This window comes from Sceloporus undulatus, chromosome 3 (genome assembly GCF_019175285.1).
Source record: "Sceloporus undulatus isolate JIND9_A2432 ecotype Alabama chromosome 3, SceUnd_v1.1, whole genome shotgun sequence".
Taxonomy (NCBI): domain Eukaryota; kingdom Metazoa; phylum Chordata; class Lepidosauria; order Squamata; family Phrynosomatidae; genus Sceloporus; species Sceloporus undulatus.
Genome location: NC_056524.1, coordinates 254468172 through 254487715, shown reverse-complemented (window position 1 = coordinate 254487715; position 19544 = coordinate 254468172). Strand labels below are relative to the sequence as shown.

General features: G+C 36.5%; 1 protein-coding gene across 1 annotated transcript in view; it reads left to right on the top strand.

Annotated features, from left to right (window-relative positions):
• Positions 1-19544, top strand: part of PHC3 (polyhomeotic homolog 3) — an 82881-nt gene that overhangs the window by 48338 nt on the left and 14999 nt on the right. Inside the window, 7 exon segments of the mRNA XM_042457492.1 lie at positions 2394-2459; positions 2461-2635; positions 7973-8223; positions 8225-8845; positions 12090-12231; positions 15496-15749; positions 19117-19276. Of these exon segments, the coding sequence (XP_042313426.1) occupies positions 2394-2459; positions 2461-2635; positions 7973-8223; positions 8225-8845; positions 12090-12231; positions 15496-15749; positions 19117-19276 (1669 nt within the window).

Below are 19544 nucleotides of genomic sequence, written 5' to 3'. Positions count from 1 at the left end.
GTATGATAGCATCAGTTTGATCATTTTGTCTTCTAGTGAAAGTCCATGCTTAACTTGCTCTTGACCCTATTAATTTGTCTTTCCGACAGTGCTCTCCCAATACTACATTTTCTTGTCAGCATTCTTCAATGTCTAGCTATAACATCCATAAAGAAAAATTAAAAAATACTAAAGCACGGATAATCTTTGCTTGATATTTGTTGAGGCATCTTTATACTTTAGAATCTTATCTAGTTTCTTAATAACTGCCCTTCCAAGTCCTAGTCTTCTTCTGATTTCTTGATACAGAGTCCATTTTGATTGATGATTCATAACTTGAAAGTTATATAAATCATCTGTGAGCGTTGTTTCATTCTGTTAATATTCAGCTGTAATTCTACTTTTGCATTTGATTCTTTAACTTTCAGCAGTAGTAATTTTGAGTCTTTACTATTTCTGCTAGTGATATGGTGTTCCCTGCATATCTTAAATTGTTGATTTTTCCTTCCTCCTATTTTCCTAACTTGTTCCTCAAAATCCCTGGCACCTCTCTTTGCTCCGCAGGAGCACCACAGCAACCAAGTTGCGCGGTGCTGCTGCGGAGCAAAAAAAGAGAGCCCGGAAGTGGCTCCTTTTTGTGGCGCTGCTGCGACACCGCAAAGCGCTAGAGACAGCGTGGTGACATCGCAGCTGCGCCACACCATTTGGAAGTGGTGCAGCTGCGACGTCATCATTACACAACCTGTTTGTGTGACGCGGTGCAGCTGTGGCATGTCCATGACGTGCGAGGGTTGCCGGGCATGTGGGTGCTCCGTCCACCAGGCAACCCTCGCACATGCATGACGAGGGTGCCGCAAAGGCCCGTCTGTTCCAGGCCTAATTCTGCTTTCTATATTATATTTTCTGCATCTAAATTAAACAGGTAGGATGAAAAAATGCAACCTTGTCTGATCCTCTTGCCAAGTGAAAACCGTTCTTTTTCTCTATATGTGTCCTGGCACTGGCATCTTGTATAGATTGCAGGTTATTCCTAAGGTCAATCAAATGTTGTTACACTCCCCTTTTTAAATAGAATGAACCATAGTTCATGAATTTCATAGAGGGTTTGCTATAATCTAGAAAGCACAGGCAGATTTTCTTCTGAAATTCTTTGGAATATTTTATTATTCAGTGAATATTTGTAGTATGATCCTTTGTGCCTCTTCCTTGCTCCTTATATGGTAAAAAAAACTTTGATGTAAAATTTTCGAGTATCACTTTGCTTGCATGGGAATTCAGTGCAATGATGTGATGGGTCAGGTTTTTTACCTCTGTGATGTATAGCCAGTGAAGTCTGGTGGTTTCAGTGTTGGATTAGGACACTGGGAGAACTGGGTTGAAATCCCTGCTTGGCTACAGAAAACCATTGGGTGACCTTGGGCAAGTCACACTCTTAACCTCAGAGGTATATAAGGGTAAACCCGCTCTGAAAAAATTCTGCCAAGAAAACTCCATGATAGGATCACCTTAGGGTCACCATAAGTCTGAAATGACTTATAAATACACAACAACAGTAACAGTTGTATAGCACTTTAATATTTGGCCAGTAATACATTTTTTCTATATATTTCATTCATTTATTTTTGAGACTTGCTGTGTCTTTCACTGAGGGAGATATTACATTCTAAATTAGATTTCTTTATAAGCCAAACATTGACAGTGAATGCAGGGTCAGCCATGGTTAGCACTTGGATGGGAGACTGCTAACAAATGCCAGGTGCTGTAGGGTATATTTCAGAAGAAAGAACTGGCAAAACCATATCAGAGTGACCCCTTGCCTAAGAAAACCTTAAGAAATTAATGGCCTTGCCATAATTAGACAAGCAACTTGAAGGCAAATATACACACAGTGGAATGGAAATTTTGATTAGTTCTATCTCTAGGCCTAGCTTGTATTCAGTATATCACCTGGCACACTACTGTACTAGCAATGCAGAAATGTCAAATACAGTGGTGCCTCGGGTTACGAAATTAATTCGTTCCGCGGCTAATTTCGTAACCCGAAAAACCTTCGTAACCCGAATTGCCATAGGCGCTAATGGGGAAAAAAGCCACGGCTCTGCCGCGGCTCCATTTAAAACAGCGCCGGAGTTTTTTCGTAACCCGAAAAAACTTTCGTAACCCGAAACAATAAATCCCTATGGGATTTTTTCGTATCCCGAAAAATTCGTAACCTGGGTATTTCGTATCCCGAGGTACCACTGTATTACAAAGTAGATACAGTATTACAAAGCTCAGGTGTGAATTATTTTTCCACTGCATATTACCTACTATGCTTCACTAGACTGCACATGTGTTTTTCTGATATAAGTACAATCAACTGAGAAGCTTCACATTATCCCACTGTTTTACAGTATTTTTATTGCTTTGTTCAGGTCCAGAATTTGACACTGCGCAGCCAGAAGCTGGGTGTATTGTCCAGTTCACAGAATGGCTCTCCAAAAAACGAGTAGTCAAGCCCAAACACTGAGTGCATGTCTTAATAAACCTATAACCAGTACCAAAGCTAGCCAGTCAGATCCTCCAGAAAGCAAAAGGAAGGGAGACAGCCCAACTGCAGAGCTTCGGAGTCCAGCTGTTACACGTACATCAAGTATTCATCAACTCATAGCACCAGGTAAAATAAAGAGATCGCTTTAAATGCAAGATGTTTCTTATGCAACCAGTGTCATGTGCATACTCTTCATCAAGTAGTGTGTCATGAGGAATGTACTATACAATCTGGAACTCATGGAATCCTGGGAAACTTGAGGTAGATGAGAAACCAAAGTTGACCTTCCACATTTGCAGATTTGATTATGTATGGATTTGATTAATATGTTCTTTCAAGGAATCTGTAGGTCCTCCAGTGTGACTTCTGGATGTTGATCATAAAGTCATGCTGGAGGACTTCCTATGCTTCTCTATGCATTTGTACACTTCTCTGCGCATTTTTAGGTCCTCCAGTGTGATTCTGTGGTCAGTGTGTGGCAGATGTTGACCATAGAGTTGTGCTGGAGGACCGAGAAATTCTTAGAGAGATATTCTCTTAGGTGAAAAATAGTGTGAGAGGGGTTATTTGTGGTTTTCCCACTTTCACAGGGGTCTTGCGCCCATAACCCCAGCAAATTTGGAAGGACCACTGTACTTCAGTCTGAATAGTCATGGGCCAGTCATAGAAAAGGGCAGGTGACCCCTTCCTATGTTACCTGCCAGTATTCTGATGTGTATTTTATATAACATTTTAATAATAATAATAATAATAATAATAATAATAATAATAATAATATATTTATATTTCGCTTTTTCACAAATTTTCTACTCACCTATATCACTAGTGATCTGATTTACTTGTATTTATTTTAAAAGTCTAAAAATTAATCCTATGCTGATTTTTCCACCACAGCAAACATTATCTAAAAACTGCTTCCATAACTGAAAGCAACTGAATTTGATTTGATGGAGTGCCTTGAGAATTCACTTCAATAATGGGTGTTAACTGATTAACAGTAGTTCCCTTTTAATTGGTTGAATTCAGGTGCAGTCATAATTAGCACACTCCAATGGAATGAGGGAGACTTAAGGTAGTCATATTAATTCTAACAGGGACAAAGTTTTTTTACCATTTCAAAATTTTGTTTTTGCTTTGGCACAGCATAGACACTTTTCTGACTATCAAACACAGATTTTCCCAGGTGGTATCGAAGTTGTTAAATCATTCTTACAACAGCTACAATCAGTTACACTTACTGTCAGCACATTACTAGATAAGTGTGAAAAATGGCTGTTGGTCACGGGCTCCTATCCCCTTCCTGATCCAGATTTCTAGGAATAGAGCAAGCTTTTAAGTTCAGCAATATCACTGGAGTGGGACAGAGGTTAATTTTTACTGATCAGTGAGCAGGAAGGCTGGAATGTATGAGGGGTAGAACCTCTCTGTCCCAGCAGTTTTGATTGTAACTGCTTTGAAGTGAAGGTTAAACCTCCCCTCTCTTCCCACCAGTCATGGGCTAGATAAGTAGAATAAAGCCTTCTTTCCAGTCCAGTAGGGACTGATCAGGATTCCTGAGCTGGGAGCAGCATTAACCCCTTTCCTCCCTCAAATATCAGTAACTTTACATAATAAAAAAAGCAGCCTTTTTGTTTAATGATGCTGAAAAGGCGTTTGATAGCATTAATTGGACATTTATGTTTGAGTTACTAGTTCAGATGGATATGGGGGGAATTTTATAAGCAGTCTAAAAGAAATATATATTAATCATTCTGCTTGTTTAAAAATTAACGGAGGAATAACAAAAAAAATTCAAATTTATAAAGGGACAAGACAGGAATGTCCGTTGTCTCCACTTTTATTTATTATAGTATTAGATTTAAAAAAAAATCAAATCAGAGGAAACTCAAAAATAAAAGGAATAAAAATAAAGGGAGAAGAAATAAAAGTAAGAACTTACGCAGATGATGTAGTAGTAATATAAGAAGATCCTATAAACAACATAGAACACCTAATGTGTGAGTTAAATCGTTTTGGTAGATTCTCAGGTTTTAAAATAAACAAAGGAAGGTCATGGATATTGTCAAAAAATCTAACCAAAAAAGAGGAAGAACAATTAAAACAAAAATCAGGTTGTCAGATAGGAAATAAGATAAGGTATTTCAGAATTTGGCTGTCTAAGAATAATATTAATCTATATGATAATAATTCTAAAATAATATGGAAAAATGCAGGAGGAGTTGTATAGATGGAATAAATTAAATCTATCTATTGTTGGCAGAATATCAGCAATAAAAATGGCCATCCTTCCAAAGATTTTATTTTTATTGATCAACCTACCAATTAATATTACTTTAAAGATGATAAACAAATGGAATACAGAATTATGAAAATTTATTTGGAAAGGAGATAAGGCAAGAATTAAATGGATTCATCTGAACGAAAACAAAGAAAAAGGAAGATGTGCACTACCCGATTTAAATTATATAAATGGGCTTGTAATATAATAATAATAAGAAGAAGAAGAAGAAGAAGAAGAAGAAGAAGAAGAAGAAGTTTTATTTATAAACCGCTATTCCGTGTTGATCATAGCGGTGTACAGATAAGAATTGCAATGACAAATACAAAATACAGGGTAAAAATTGCAATACATAAATAAAACTTCAGTAAAAATATTTCAAAATTACAAATTAAAACCATACATCAGATCCAGGCCAGCTAAATGCTCTCGATAATACTGTACATATAGGGGGGAGTCGCATAATATCAAGGAACATCGGGGAAGGCTTGCCGAAACAGGAATATGTTATGGATACAAGACTGGGTCAAACTAGATAACAAACAAACATTAAACTTGGAAGGGGCTGAACTATGGTTTGGTATAATAAGATGACTGTGAATAAAGATTTCTATAATAATCCAATAAGAAGGGAAGGGCATTAATGGAAACATGGAAAATTATAAAAACAAAATTTTATTTCAAAATTCCATTATGGGTTTCAACACAAGAAGCTTTTTTTAGTAGGTGGATTCCAGGGAAAAACTGGTTGAGATATAACGACTTAGTTAAAATCAGTGAAAAACAAGAAATTAGCTTAAATCAAGGGAAGAACTTATAGAAAAAAAAATTAAATTGGTATAATTACTTGCAAATAAAATACAGATTTAATGCAGATATGAAAGGAGAAGGCATAGAAACTAAACTAACAGTTAGATGAAATAATAATGAAACCAGATGTTAAAAAAATATCAAAATACTATAAATTGTTTATAAATAGAGAACTAGAGAGAGAACCTATAAAGCAATATATGATAGAATGGGCAAAGGATTTAGGACATACAATCCCACTAGAAGTATGGGAGAAAGCATGGAAGAGGACAAATACATTTACCAAATGCCAAGACTTGCAAGATTTTTTTAAAAAAATAAGTAACAGATTGTATTATACTCCAGTGAGATTGAAAAAAATGTTTGAACTAGAAAACGATACATGTTGGAGATGTCATAAGATAGAGGTTCAATGGTCCACATGTGGTCGAAACGTGAAAAAGTTAAAAATTTCTGGGATAAAATACATCGTTCGGCCTCTGAGGGAGAGAGAAGGCTGGCCCAGTACCATCAGGGGCTAGCCTGAAGACGGAGGCTCCTCCCTCCCTAACTGTCATCGTTCGGCCTCTGAGGGAGAGAGAAGGCTGGCCCAGTACCATCAGGGGCTAGCCTGTAGACAGAGGCTCCTCCCATACATTTTGTTTTGTAAACCGCCGTGATCATAGGAACGGCGGTATATAAATAAAATTTCAATCAATCAATCAATAAAATAATACAAGAAATGTTTAATATAAAATAGAAGAAAAAACCTGAGTTATAACTATTGAATATGACATCGATTTTAAAAATAGAAGATAAGAAAAGACTGTGGCGAATAATATTATATCTTGTTACATTAGCAAGGTTAATAATTGCCCAAAATTGGAAATTAGAGAATGAATTAAATATAGACGAATGAATATTAAAACTCAACAAGATTAGAGACATAGACAGACTGTCATGTATGATAGATGACAAGAAACTAGATAAAGTGGGGAAAGAGTGGTTACCGATAGTAATGTATTGGGGAAAAAGGTGGGATATTGACAGAAATTTGGTACAATGAACTTCTGGAAAATATTATAAGAAAGGGGAAAAAATAAAATAAAGAAAGATCATTGGCCAGGAGGAGTAAATCATTGCAGGAAAATCAAAGTTATGGGAAGAAAAAATAAAATAAGGAGAATACGTTTAGAATACGTTCCATCATAGAGGAAATTGGAGAGAACACTTCATTAAATTTGGGAATGATATAAAAAGGTATCACTATTGAAGATTATGGACAATATAAGAATGGGTCCTCTTCATATCATCTTTTGAATGTTTTTTTTTTTCTTTTTTTCCCCTCATATAATGTCATGATAAGATATATTGAGAATGGATATCAGGATATATGGAGAATTGTTTAAGGAGATAACTAAAATAAGAACATTATATATGTATATATAGGAATGTATAAAATGTCAGCAAGAATCAAGAAGAAAGGAGACAAGTAACATGTAAAGGACATCAGTATTGGGAAGTACAAAGACAAAGAAGGCAAAGAATGGGATTTTGTTATATAAGATAATAGAACATTAGCAGGATAAGATATTATTATGTGACAATACAATATGTGAGATTTTAATTTGATTATGAAAAAAATTAATAAAGATATTATGGAAGGAAAAAAACCCAAATATCAATAATTTCAGTGATGTTGCTGGTAAAGAAAGTACTTGGGGGTGACTCATCTTGTGCATCTATTTCCTTCTGTTGTAGCCAGGAAGATACAGCCACAATTTCTTTGACTAATGTCTGATCAGAAGCAAGGAGCAAGAAATGAGACTAGTCATCATTTTGGTGGTCAGACATGGAACACCACACAAAGTTCAATATGTTGCCTTGAGTCCCTATATTGGGAGAAAGGCGGGATATAAGAAAATAATAATAATAATAATAATAATAATAATAATAATATGATGTCTACATTTAGCAAATAGGAGAAAAGAAAACATAATGCAAGCAGAACATAACTAGATAGTTACATTCAATTCTGATTTGTTGGGTGTATAATCTGTTTTACTCAGCAGAAAATTCCAGAATGTTTCAACAAAACTGCATATGTTGAAAATACCAAAAATCATATGCAGAATGCACAGTCTAGTCAAAATATTGTTACGGAACTGAATATTTACAAGATCTTATTTCATTGTTTATTCATATTTCTCTAAAGATTTATCAAGCTTAGAGCATTATATTATTTTATTGTTTATGGATTGTTTATCTTCGTTTGGCCAAACATAGGCTGGGCATATTTCTGTTTATTTGAAATACATGTTGTGCTAGTTTATTTAATGAATTTTGTCATTTCTTGAGGAAATTAATATTCTTATTTTCCCTTTTTCACTGTACAGCTTCATATTCACCGATTCAGCCTCACTCTTTGCTAAAGCATCAGCAGTCCTCTCTTCAGTCTCCACCTTCAAAAATTTCCCACCATCAGTTGATCTTCCAGCAGCAGCAAGTTCAACCAATCACACTCCAGCTTCCTCCAAATCAGGAAACTTCTCCATCACATCACTGTGTACCACTCCAGAGTCATGCCCTCCCTCCACCTCCCAGTAGTACCACATCACAACATTGTACATCTGTTCACATCCATGCCCCCCCTGCCTCCTCCACTTTCTCCAACTCCATCCCAGTCTTCACAGCAATCAGTGGTAGTATCACCCGCACCACCATCTTCTCCCAGTCAGTCACCAACCATAATTATCCATCCCCAAGCTCTTATTCAGTCACAGTCACATCAACTAGCATCATCAGCACTTCAGCCAGAGCATAACCAAGCACAAGTTGATGGTAGTCCAACAGAACCAGTACCACAGTCTGCTAGTCTTCCACCCCAGCTGACATCTTCCCCAGTAGTACATATTGGGTCTGCTGATCCACCTTCCATAGTGTCCACAGGACAACAGATAACATCTCCAACAGCTCATCCACAGTATCCAGCTTTACAACCCACACCAATTCCAGTTGCAACTTCTGCACAGATGTCAACATCTCCCGCACACAACCAAACACTCCCCCTTCCTCCTGTGCAGTCTTTACATGTACAGCCTGAAATTTTGTCCCAGGGTCAGGTTTTGGTGCAAAATACATTGGTTTCTGAGGAGGAACTTCCTGCTGCTGAAGCTTTGGTACAGCTGCCATTTCAGACTCTTCCACCTCCCCAAACAGTTGCAGTAAACCTTCAAGTACAACAGGCAGTACCTGCAGAGACCCCCGTGGTAAGCCTCTAGTAACTTCCTTCATAGTTGCAATCTTATGTTTGTAAATAAAGTTTTTCTGTATAGAACATACAGTGCACCCGTGTTTTACATGGGTGCGCTATACATGGCTTTCAGCATATGCTGAAAGCCGCACCAGAAGAGCCCTTCACATTCACCTGAAGAATTAATGGGGCACACGCCCATGGTGCATGTGCGCTACTGCACTTCTGTGTGCCACGTGCACGGGCCCCATTACTTCCAATGGGGATTCAGCATACGCTGATTTCCCCTTACACGGAGGGATCTGGAACCGATCCCCGCATAAGGGGAGGGCCCACTGTAGTTATAAGATTCTAATGGGATAGGGTCTACAGTTAATTATATATAGTGTTTGCTACTCTGAGAGGTAGCAATAGCAGCCTCATTTATATACCACTTCGTACTGCACTGAGCAATCTCTAAGCGGTTTACAACTTTAGCTGAGTCGACCCTGAGCCCCTAGCTGGGACTGAACTCACAACCTTATGGTTTGTGAATGGGTGGCTGCAGTACCGACATTTAATCACCTGCTCCACAAGTATCAACTTGAGGAGTGGAGTAAAAATGACTGAATAAGCAAATAAAAATGACTGAATAAGCAAAATTATGCTCAAAATTCTGCAACATAGATTCCAACCATACATGGAGAGAGGCATCCCAGATGTCTAAGCAGGATTTAGGAAAGAAAGAGTCATTAGAGACCACATTGCAAAGATACAATGGTTGGGTTTGGGGATTAATTCCTTTAATCGTAATTTTAACTGTATGCTGTGTTATTTTATACGGTTGTAATCCGCTTTGATTCCTTTGTGAAAAAGCGGAATATATTATTATTATTATTATTATTATTATTATTATTATTATTATTGGAGCACACCAAGGAATTCCAGAAGAAAATCAGCATGTGCTGATATTAGAAATCTTAGATGGAGAAAGAGTAATAACAAAAGGCAAAGAATGACAACAAAAAATTCATAATTATTTTCATTTACTATATAAAGGGGGAGGGGAATAAGAGAAGACCAATTGGAGGAATATGTGGTTAAGAAGGGTCTCCCATGGTCTTTAAACAGAGGCTGGATAGCCATCTGTCACGTATGCTTTGATTGAGAGTTCCTGGCAGGGAGTTGGGCTGGATGGCCCTTGTGGTATCTTCCAATTCTATGATTCTATAGCAAAACCTTTGAATGTATAAATCATAAAAGGCTGTGGAACGCCCTTAAAGACATGGGAGTACCAATAAATTTAATTGTCCTGATGAGGAAGCTGTACCCATAACAAGAGGCTACGCTCAAACTAGGACATAGAGAAACAGAATGGTTCCCAATTGGCAAAGGGGTCAAACAAGGCTGAATCTTATCACCCTACCTGTTCAACTTATATGCAGAACACATTATACAAAAAGCAGGTTTGGACACAGAAGAAGGAGGAGTGAAAGAATATTAACAATCTAAGATACACAGATGACACCATAGTACTAGCAGAAAACTTCCCAGACCTAGAACAACTACTGAGAAAGATCAAGGAGGAAAGTGCAAAGGCAGGCTTATTGTTAAACATTAAAAAAAAATAATGACCATGGAAAATCTACACAATTTCAACCTAGACAATGAATAGAAATAATAAAAGAATGATCATACCTGAGATCAAACATTCACAGGAACAGGGACTGTAACCAAATAATCAGAAGATGATTGGGGAGAGCAGCTATGAAAGAACTAGGATCTAAGATCTAAGAGCCTTGGAGGTGCAGTCTGTACTGCAGCCACTCACTCACAAACCACAAGGTTGTGAGTTCAGTACCAGCCAGGGGCTCAGGGTCGACTCTACCTAGCATCCTTCCAAAGTCACTAAAATGACAACCCAGCTTGTTGGGGGCAATTAGCTTACATATTGTAAACTGCTTATGGAGTGCTTAAGTGCACTGATAAGCTGTATAGAAATGTACTTACTTACTATTGCTATTGCTGTATAAAATGCACAGATATACAACTGAGCACAAATGTTAGAATCATACCAGCCATTGTATTCCCTATTATCATGTGAGAACTGGACAATTAAAAAACAAGATGGAAGAAAATTAATTCATTTGAGGTGTAGTGTTGGAGAAGAGTGCTGAGGATTCCGTGGACAGCCAAAAAACCCTAAACAAATGAGTCCTAGAGCAGATCAAGCCAGAAACCTACCTGGAAGCCAAAATGACAAAACTTAGGCTGTTATATTTTGGATACATCATGAGAAGATTATTAGGAAAAAAACAATAACACTAGGAAACGTGGAGGGAAGCAGAAAGAGAGGAAGACCACATGTTAAATGGATGGACTCTATTAAGGAGGTCATGGGTATGAATTTGCAGGAACTAAGCAGAGCAGTGGAGGACAGAGGGAGTCTTGGAGATATCTCATCCACAGGGTCACTATAGGTTGAGATTAACTTGAAGGTAGTTAACAACAATAAGCAAAAGTGTATGGACAGGAAGCAGATGAAGCAGTAACCATTGTAAAAAGTGATTTTCAGTTATCCTTCTTGACAATCAAATAGGAAGGGAGTTAAAGTCAAATCATCAGCCTTTTAAATTATCTGGTGTATAATTCAGCATGCATAGTTGTTTTCTCCCTTTTTTATTTTGTCTTCAAAACATTTCTCTACTTCCGAACTGCCAGAGCACTCTACAACAGAAATAGAACTATAAAATACAGGAATAATGGTGTATATACAACATAAAGCTGGCAGAGCGAAAACCTGCAATAGCATGGTTGGCTGAAATACAAGCATTATGTAACCATTAGTGCAAGAGAGAATGTGTGCATATTATCTGTAGAGTAATGATCGAACAATGGGAAACTGCTGTATCTTTTCCATCCTTCACTTGTACTAACTTTGAAACTTCATTTCTGCTGTTGTAGCACAGTAATCCCCCTGTGGTCTCCTAAAGTCAAATAAATGATTGAAGACCCATGTGAATTTGTTACCAATAATTGATATTTTGAATGTCCTGGAATGTACTGTTGCTGTTTAGAAACCATGTGGTGTTTCAAGATGTAATGAATGAAATTATGACTGAGATTACACCTAGCACAACAAAGTCTGAAGGCTCTCAGTTAATCTTTTATCCCAAAAATCATTGTTACAGCAAAATATAGTGCATGTGAATTCAGGGCAATCAACAAAATCTAAATTATCAACAAGTCTTTCTTTTAAAAGTGTTGTTGGTTCAATGCAGATTTATCAAGTAGATGAGATGTGTGAAGAAGATATTCCAGAAGAATCAGATTGTGTCCGTATGGCTAGGACCCCCACTCCACCCACCTTGTCACCACCAGCTATAAACAGAGAAGATCTTTCCTATGAGGAGCCATTTTCAGGTAAGGAGTATTAAAAATGCATAGATATTTAGGGAAATTTCTGGTTTCTAATCCTCTTCTTTCCCCCCCCTTTTTTTTTTTTAGTACTAGGCCAGATTACCCAGCAGTAAAAAGAGCATATCTGAACTCTTTTGTATTAAACTACAACATCTTAAAAGCACAAGGTAAAATGAATTCAGGGAGAGAGAATAGGGAAGTCTAGTCATCAAGCCAAATAATCAAGGTTAAACCAAACCTTGACAGTTGGCATCCCAGGCTCCTAGTCTAAGACAGGAGCCTTCACTTGCTTGCAAATACTGTATATTTCTGGTTCAAAGCACCAAAAACAAAAAAGTGGGAAAGTCTGTTACAGTAGGCAGACATGAGAAGGCCAGCTAGCTGAAAAAGAATCCCTGCATCACTAGTAACAGGTGAGAAAGGAATGAATCGGTTTTTGTATTGCAGCAGGCATGGCAGTATTTAAAGCATCATTGGAATCTTTTCAGGACAAAATGGAAATTTCACAAACTGTGATAAAATAGCCTTGTACTGGGAAAGTCTGTGGTAGATGAGTAGTTCCTTAGAATTTCAACGGCTGTAATGGCAGACATCTTATTAAGTAGCAGAGATGAGCTGGAAATGTGATTTAGTCATTTCATTGCCTAAGAGGGTTTTGATGCTTGGTCAAAGGTAAATTCTAGAAACAGCCAGCTACTGTCTAGAAATTTCTAGAGCTACTATATCCCTAACACTTGCAAACGAGATGTCTGTAGCCAGCCATTGTAAATATTTCATGGTTATATTTCAATTCTCATATTGTAACCAATCCCCATTTTTGCCTTGGGTTCCTTTGGTTTGGTGACCGACATGACAGTCAATGAACTTACCTGAACATATACATTTTAAACTGGGTATAATTTAGTTAGTTCCCATTTAAATAAATGTAACTTCACGGTTAACTCTGTTATTCTCTGCAAGCATAGATTAAGAGCCAGCATGGTTTAGTGGTTTGAGCACTGGACTCTGGAGATCGAGGTTCAGTTCCCTGCTTGGCCATGGAAACCCTCTGGGTAGCCTTGGGTGGGTCACACCCTCTCAGCTCCAGAAAACCCCATGATAGGTTCGCCTTAGGTGTGCTATAAATTGGAAACAACCTGAGGGCACATAACAACAACAATAAATTAAGAGAGCCAGGAATATCAGTAACTGTTCAAACTGTAGCATCATATTATGTTCATACCTGAATACTAGATTACCAGGGTTAATAGTAGTGCACAAGAAGAAGTTGGATTCTTCCCACTTTCCTATGCATCCCCCCAAAAAAATCATCCAGAAAAGATCTAAAGAAAGAAGACTTCACAACCAAACAAAATGAATTTGACAAAATACTAGAAGACAGCTAAGAAAAAAACAATTTCTAAACTTTATAAATTATTAATAGAAAGAAATTTAGAACAAAACGCGATTAAACATTTTATGATCCTGTGGGCCCAAGATATAGGAAAACCTTTGGAATTACAAAACTGGCATTTAGCGAGATCAAGAACTTTTCAGTTCACAAAATCTCAGAATATCCATGAAAACTACTTAAAAATGGCCTATCGCTGGCACCTAATGCCAGATAAAAATACCAAAAATATATATAAAAAAACAATCACAGCTGCTGGAAATACGAAACCACAAAGAGATCATGGATCCACATATGGTGGTATTGTCAAAAAATGAAGGAATTTTGGAAAAACAGACATCTACATATATGTAAGATCCTAAAATTAAACTTTAAATAAACTCCAGAAGTGTATCTGTTAAACATGGCATACAAAATATCAGACCATCAAGCAAGCAAGAAATAGAAACAAATTTTATATATGATTTCAATAGCAAAGATTAGCTTTGCAAAAAAGTGGAAACAAAAAGAGACACCAAACATTGACAAGTGGCTAATAGATTTATTAGATGTTATAGAGCAAGATAAGTTAACACAAATATTAAATGAAAAATGTACAGATAAAACTGAGAAAGAATGGGAAAAACTAATAAAATTATGTAGAAATAAGTGGAAATAGGTACAGACTAATAGTCAAACATCAAAAGAGGTAACGTAAAATAAGTTTAAATAATTAGTTTACAACAACTGGAGAAATGCATAGAAGTCTGTTCAGAAAACGGAATAGCCCATTCAGAAGACAGAATATAGAAGAAAAAGAATAGTAATAAATGGCTTGATATCTGTAATAATTTTATCGTATTGAACAGTAAAGTGTTTATTTTTCTATTCACTTTGAATATCTGTTAAACTGTAATATTAATAAAAGCTACTGCACTGATATATAATATTAAAATATGCAATTTATTGCAATAAAAATAAAGTACCAAAAAAGGCCAGAAATGGTAGATCTCAAAGGAAGAATGTTGGATTAGGTTAGGGATGGGGACCAGTGACCCTCCAGGTGTTGTTGGGCTGTAGCTTTTATGATAGCTTGCCATGGGATGTACTGGGTAGAGCTGATGAGAACTACAGTCCAGCAACATCTGGAAGACCATGCATTCCCTGTGCCATGAATAAATGAGCCATTGGATTTGCACAGCAACATCAGAAATGGTACAAAAGGAACAAGAAGACAGAAAAAGAAGCACGTGCAACTTTTCCATCGTTAAAAGCCTGCACACCAATTAGCATAAGTAATTTATTTTTTGTTTGTTAAAAGCATAGAAATTAGTCTACATTTAGTGTAGCAATAATATGTAAGGATCTTGAAAAACTGTCCAGGCCAGAAATTAACATGATTGGACTCTCAACTTTCAGTATTTTGTCCAGCAACAAATCCTATGCTATGCTTTAAAAGTTATCCTGATAAATCACATGTCATAGCTTAAGACGACCTAATGCAGTTTCCAAGGTAGTACTGCATATGTGCAGGCTCTTAACTAAGCATGGGCGAGAACACTAGACCAAGACTATATTACCTTATGAATTTGTCCATTGTGGAAACAATTGCAAAAATTCAGTCATGCATACAAATACAGTTGGCCCTTTGTATCTGCGGAGAATCTGTTCTGGACACTGCCACAGATTAAAAAAAAAAATGTGGGACCCCAAACCCCGATATTCCCAGTGTAGTTTATTCCATGCAGGTGAGTCCGGGAAAGGTGACTCAGGCAGGGTGGGACTGTGCTTCCAGGTCCTGCCAGCTGTACTCCAAAATTTGAGAGAGAAACAGGAGAAATATGAAGACATTTGAACTTAAGTTGTTTTTTTAAAAAATACATTACCTTTTTTTCCAGAACAAGATGGACATCCTTCAGTTGCTTCATCAGTCAGCGCTTCTGTAATTAAATCATCATCAGACCCTTCACATGCTTCTATTCCACAACCACCTCTTTTGCTTCCAGCAGTCACAACAAGAAGTAACACTGCACCAGTGTCTAATAGGAATCCTTGCATAGATAACAAACTTCCACAGGCTATCGTTAAGCCACAAATCCTGACCCATGTTATTGAGGGCTTTGTAATCCAAGAGGGGTTAGAGCCATTTCCTGTAAGTGTAAAATGTAATGCTGAGCCATTTATGTGTGGTATGTTTTGTTTAAAAAAGCAATGTGTTGTTGTTAGTTGGGGCTCTTGCTTTATTGAAGCCTTTTCCTCTTAGTAACTTGCAACAAATGGAGCTTATTGCTAGTAATGGATACCCATCAAAAAGTCTGTTAAAAATGGGGTTGTTCATTGATTTAGGTTTGTAGCTTCCCAGTGTCCTATACCTCAGGTACGAGGCTGAGAACAACCTGTCACTGAGGCTCAACAGAGCCATTATATATCATGTTATGTAGTACTGAACTCAATAGATTTATGGTCTGGTTGACTAGAAAAGCAATGTTAGATAAAGGACCACTCAGATGCTAATGGATAATTTCTTTAGCCAGTGAAACTGTGCATTCTGAGCCTGCTGGTTCTTACTTAAGCAAAACCATGAGAACATAATATATAAATCATTAATATAATTTGATGATGCAATTCATGTTGAAAATTCATATACTGTATCTTAGGTGCGTTACAAACAGGCATAAGGGACATCCTCAGGACGTCCTAGGTTTAAAAAGATTGCATGTACAGCGCTGTGTAAATTTACAGCGCTTCATAAATAAAGGTTAATAATAATAAGGGGCATCACTTCTTGATGCCCCCAAGCCTAATACGTCCTGAGGACGTACAAGATGGCAGCAACCCATCTACATGGGGGCCGCCATGATGGTGTCACGAAAATACCATAAATAACTATTCTGTTTTCACTTTATAAAAAGTGACCCAAAAAAAATCTTGCACAAAGATTTATTTGTTTGCATAAAATATTTTATAAGGATGGGAAGAGATTTATTGGGGGGACTATGAATGTTTGGCATGTTAATATAGTTTGTTTGAAAGATTTTGTATATTGTCATGCTTTTGGTACTCATATCTTTGCTGCTCTTCAGAATAGAACTACTGAAACAGCACTACACTAGATCAGTTCACAAGCCATCAGTAATTGCTCATCAGCAAGTTTCCAGTGAATAACACAAATACAATAATAATGTACCACAAATATGTTACTGTACCTGTCCCTGGCACAGCAGGAAAAAATGGTTGGTCCACCACATCAGATATCTTGAGAAGCACAATCCTAAGAAGTACAACCTGTCTTCTCTAAAGTAAATCCCACTGATCTTAAAAGGATTTACTCTCTGATAAGTTGATAGTAGATCACAAGTTTAGTTTTACTAATGTGTTTGTCTTAATTGTTCTGTTTTACAGTTGGTGCTATGTGTTTGCTATTTACAGTCATTCTGCTCTTCAAGTTTTAATATGGCTTTTTCATATCAGTGTCATTACTGAATTGTTCATGGCTTATGCTGAAGAAGAATTAGCAGACTTGAAACACTTTAGACCAATATACCATTATTATTTTTTTGCTTCACTTTTGCGGTCTTCTCTCTATTTTATATTTTCTTTCTATTGCTTATATTTCTTTCTATTTCTTATATTTCTTATATTTTTAGATTGTAAGCCTGAGGGCAAGGAAATGTCTAATTAACTATTTTTAAGCCACTCTGATAGCTTTTTGGCTTTAGAGCGGGATATAAATAGATGATGATATTATTGTTGTTGTTGTTGTTGTTATTACTAATCCCATCTTTTCTTCACTGAATCAGTGTGAGGAAGTTTCACATGCTCATCCTAGCCCAATTCTCAAAGGTAAATGTAGACAAAAAGGTTTTGCAACCCTTCCAAGAGATGCTCAGACTGGGATTTGAGCAGATGTCCAAGGAACAGAATTCCACACTTGTTGGGCAGCCACTTTGTACATCTCTTGGCCCCTTGTATAGAAGATCCCACTGACTGAGTTTTCATAGTTGACTGTAGAGGCTGTGATGAAGCATAGATGAGGAGGCTGTTGTTTAATTATATTGTTAGTGGTTTAGGTTTGTAAATAGTTTTGAGATCACAGACTTTGTTTTAAATGCTTTCTTTCTAGCAGCTTATTGTATTTCTTACATATGGATTGCTGAAACAAAGAATTAATATTTTTTGTTATTGTTTAGCAAACATGACAGCCATGTAAGCCAAAACACATTGGTTCTGCAAAAAATTTGCATGTCCATAAATTGATGCCAGATTGCTTTACAATTGATACAATAGTGACTTTGATTATTGGAGCCAATAACAACCAAACACTGATATCTTTATTGGGCCAACCAAAATTGGCTACCTCTAAATGTTTTTTTTTATTATTGGAGGTTTTCTTTTTTAAAAAACAAAGCTCTTCTCTCTGTTCTTTTTTAAAATCAGAATTGGAATTAATGTTGCATTTTAATTCAGGTGGACAAGACCATAAAATATTACTTTTATTTTAAAAGTTATTAAAAATGTTATAATAAAAAAGAAGAAAGCCCACAATTAAAATACATAGATGGTTTGGGGGAGCAACATCTGTATTGAAGAAAAGTCAAATTAAACATTTGTAAACTGGAGTTTCAAGGGAATCTGGATTAGTAGCTGTAGCACACTCAAAGAGGGTGTCCCATGTTCACCTTTACAATCCCCACTGACCTTTAACAGTGAAGATCAAGAAGAGTAGAACAATGACATTGCTTTATTGCCATGTTCTTAGAATTAAACTCCCTGCTTCTGGGTATTTCTGACCTAAATTGATAGTTTTGTCCCTTAAACCACATAACAGATCAAATCAGTTGTCAAGCACACCTGGTTTTCACTTTATCTTTTGAAATTTGGAGAAAAAGAAGTAAACATGGAGAAAGTATTCAAAAGTTAAAGATTTTTTTTTAAAGTATATATGTGTTTAAGTGTATTTTCTGTTTCATGAGATTCAGGGGGCTCTTCCTCTGCCTGTTTTCTTTTCTGTATTATTCATGCATTGAAGGAATAAAAATAAGCAGTGGAAGATAACCAATATCCTGTGACAGGCATGGAAGAATACATTTGTTGGTGAAGTGGTTCAAAAGATGTTGGATAAAGTTTTAAAACTCCATGGAGAAAAACATACCTGTTTTTCCATGGTATCAAGTTTTGATATTTTCTCTATGAAATTTCAAAGCCATAAATGGAAGACTGAAATACGCAAAATGTCTTCCAAATATAAAACAAACTTCTTTGCTTTGTTTTTTCATTCCTCCATCTTCATGTCACCCACTTTCTTTTTTTGCATTTTGATATGGACCATCATTCCTCCTGAGGTTGCAGCTAGTGCCTGTCTTTGTAAATTAATGTATACATCTATTCTATGCCTGTGTGATGTATTTCACAGAAGTAAAGAGGGGGATAAATGCATGTCCAGACCTTGTAGACTGCAAGGCTACATGTATTAGCATGAACTTTCTTTTATCATGATAAGAGCTTTCTTTTGTTAACAGGTAAGTTCTTCATCTCTTATGGTTGATCAGCCTGCAAAAAAGAGAGCCCTAGTGGAAGGACAGGTGATGAATGTTATGTGTGTTGAGCCAGAGCTACAGAACAATGCAAAACATGCAGACAACTCATCAGACACAGAGCTGGAGGATATAATTGCTGAAGGTCTGTACATCTTATTTACTATATACTGAAAAACTATTTCTCCATTCCCAGCTGCTTTAAATATGTTCAGTCAAATGTTAAATATGACTGAGTCTACATCATTTTTTCATCATTAATTTTATATGTATTATCCTATTATTTCTTAGATTGTACGCCATAGGCAGGTTACTCTTATATATTTATTGTTTTTATGTACAGCACTGTGCAAATCTACAGAATAATAATAATAATAATAATAATAATAATAATAATAATAATAATAATAATA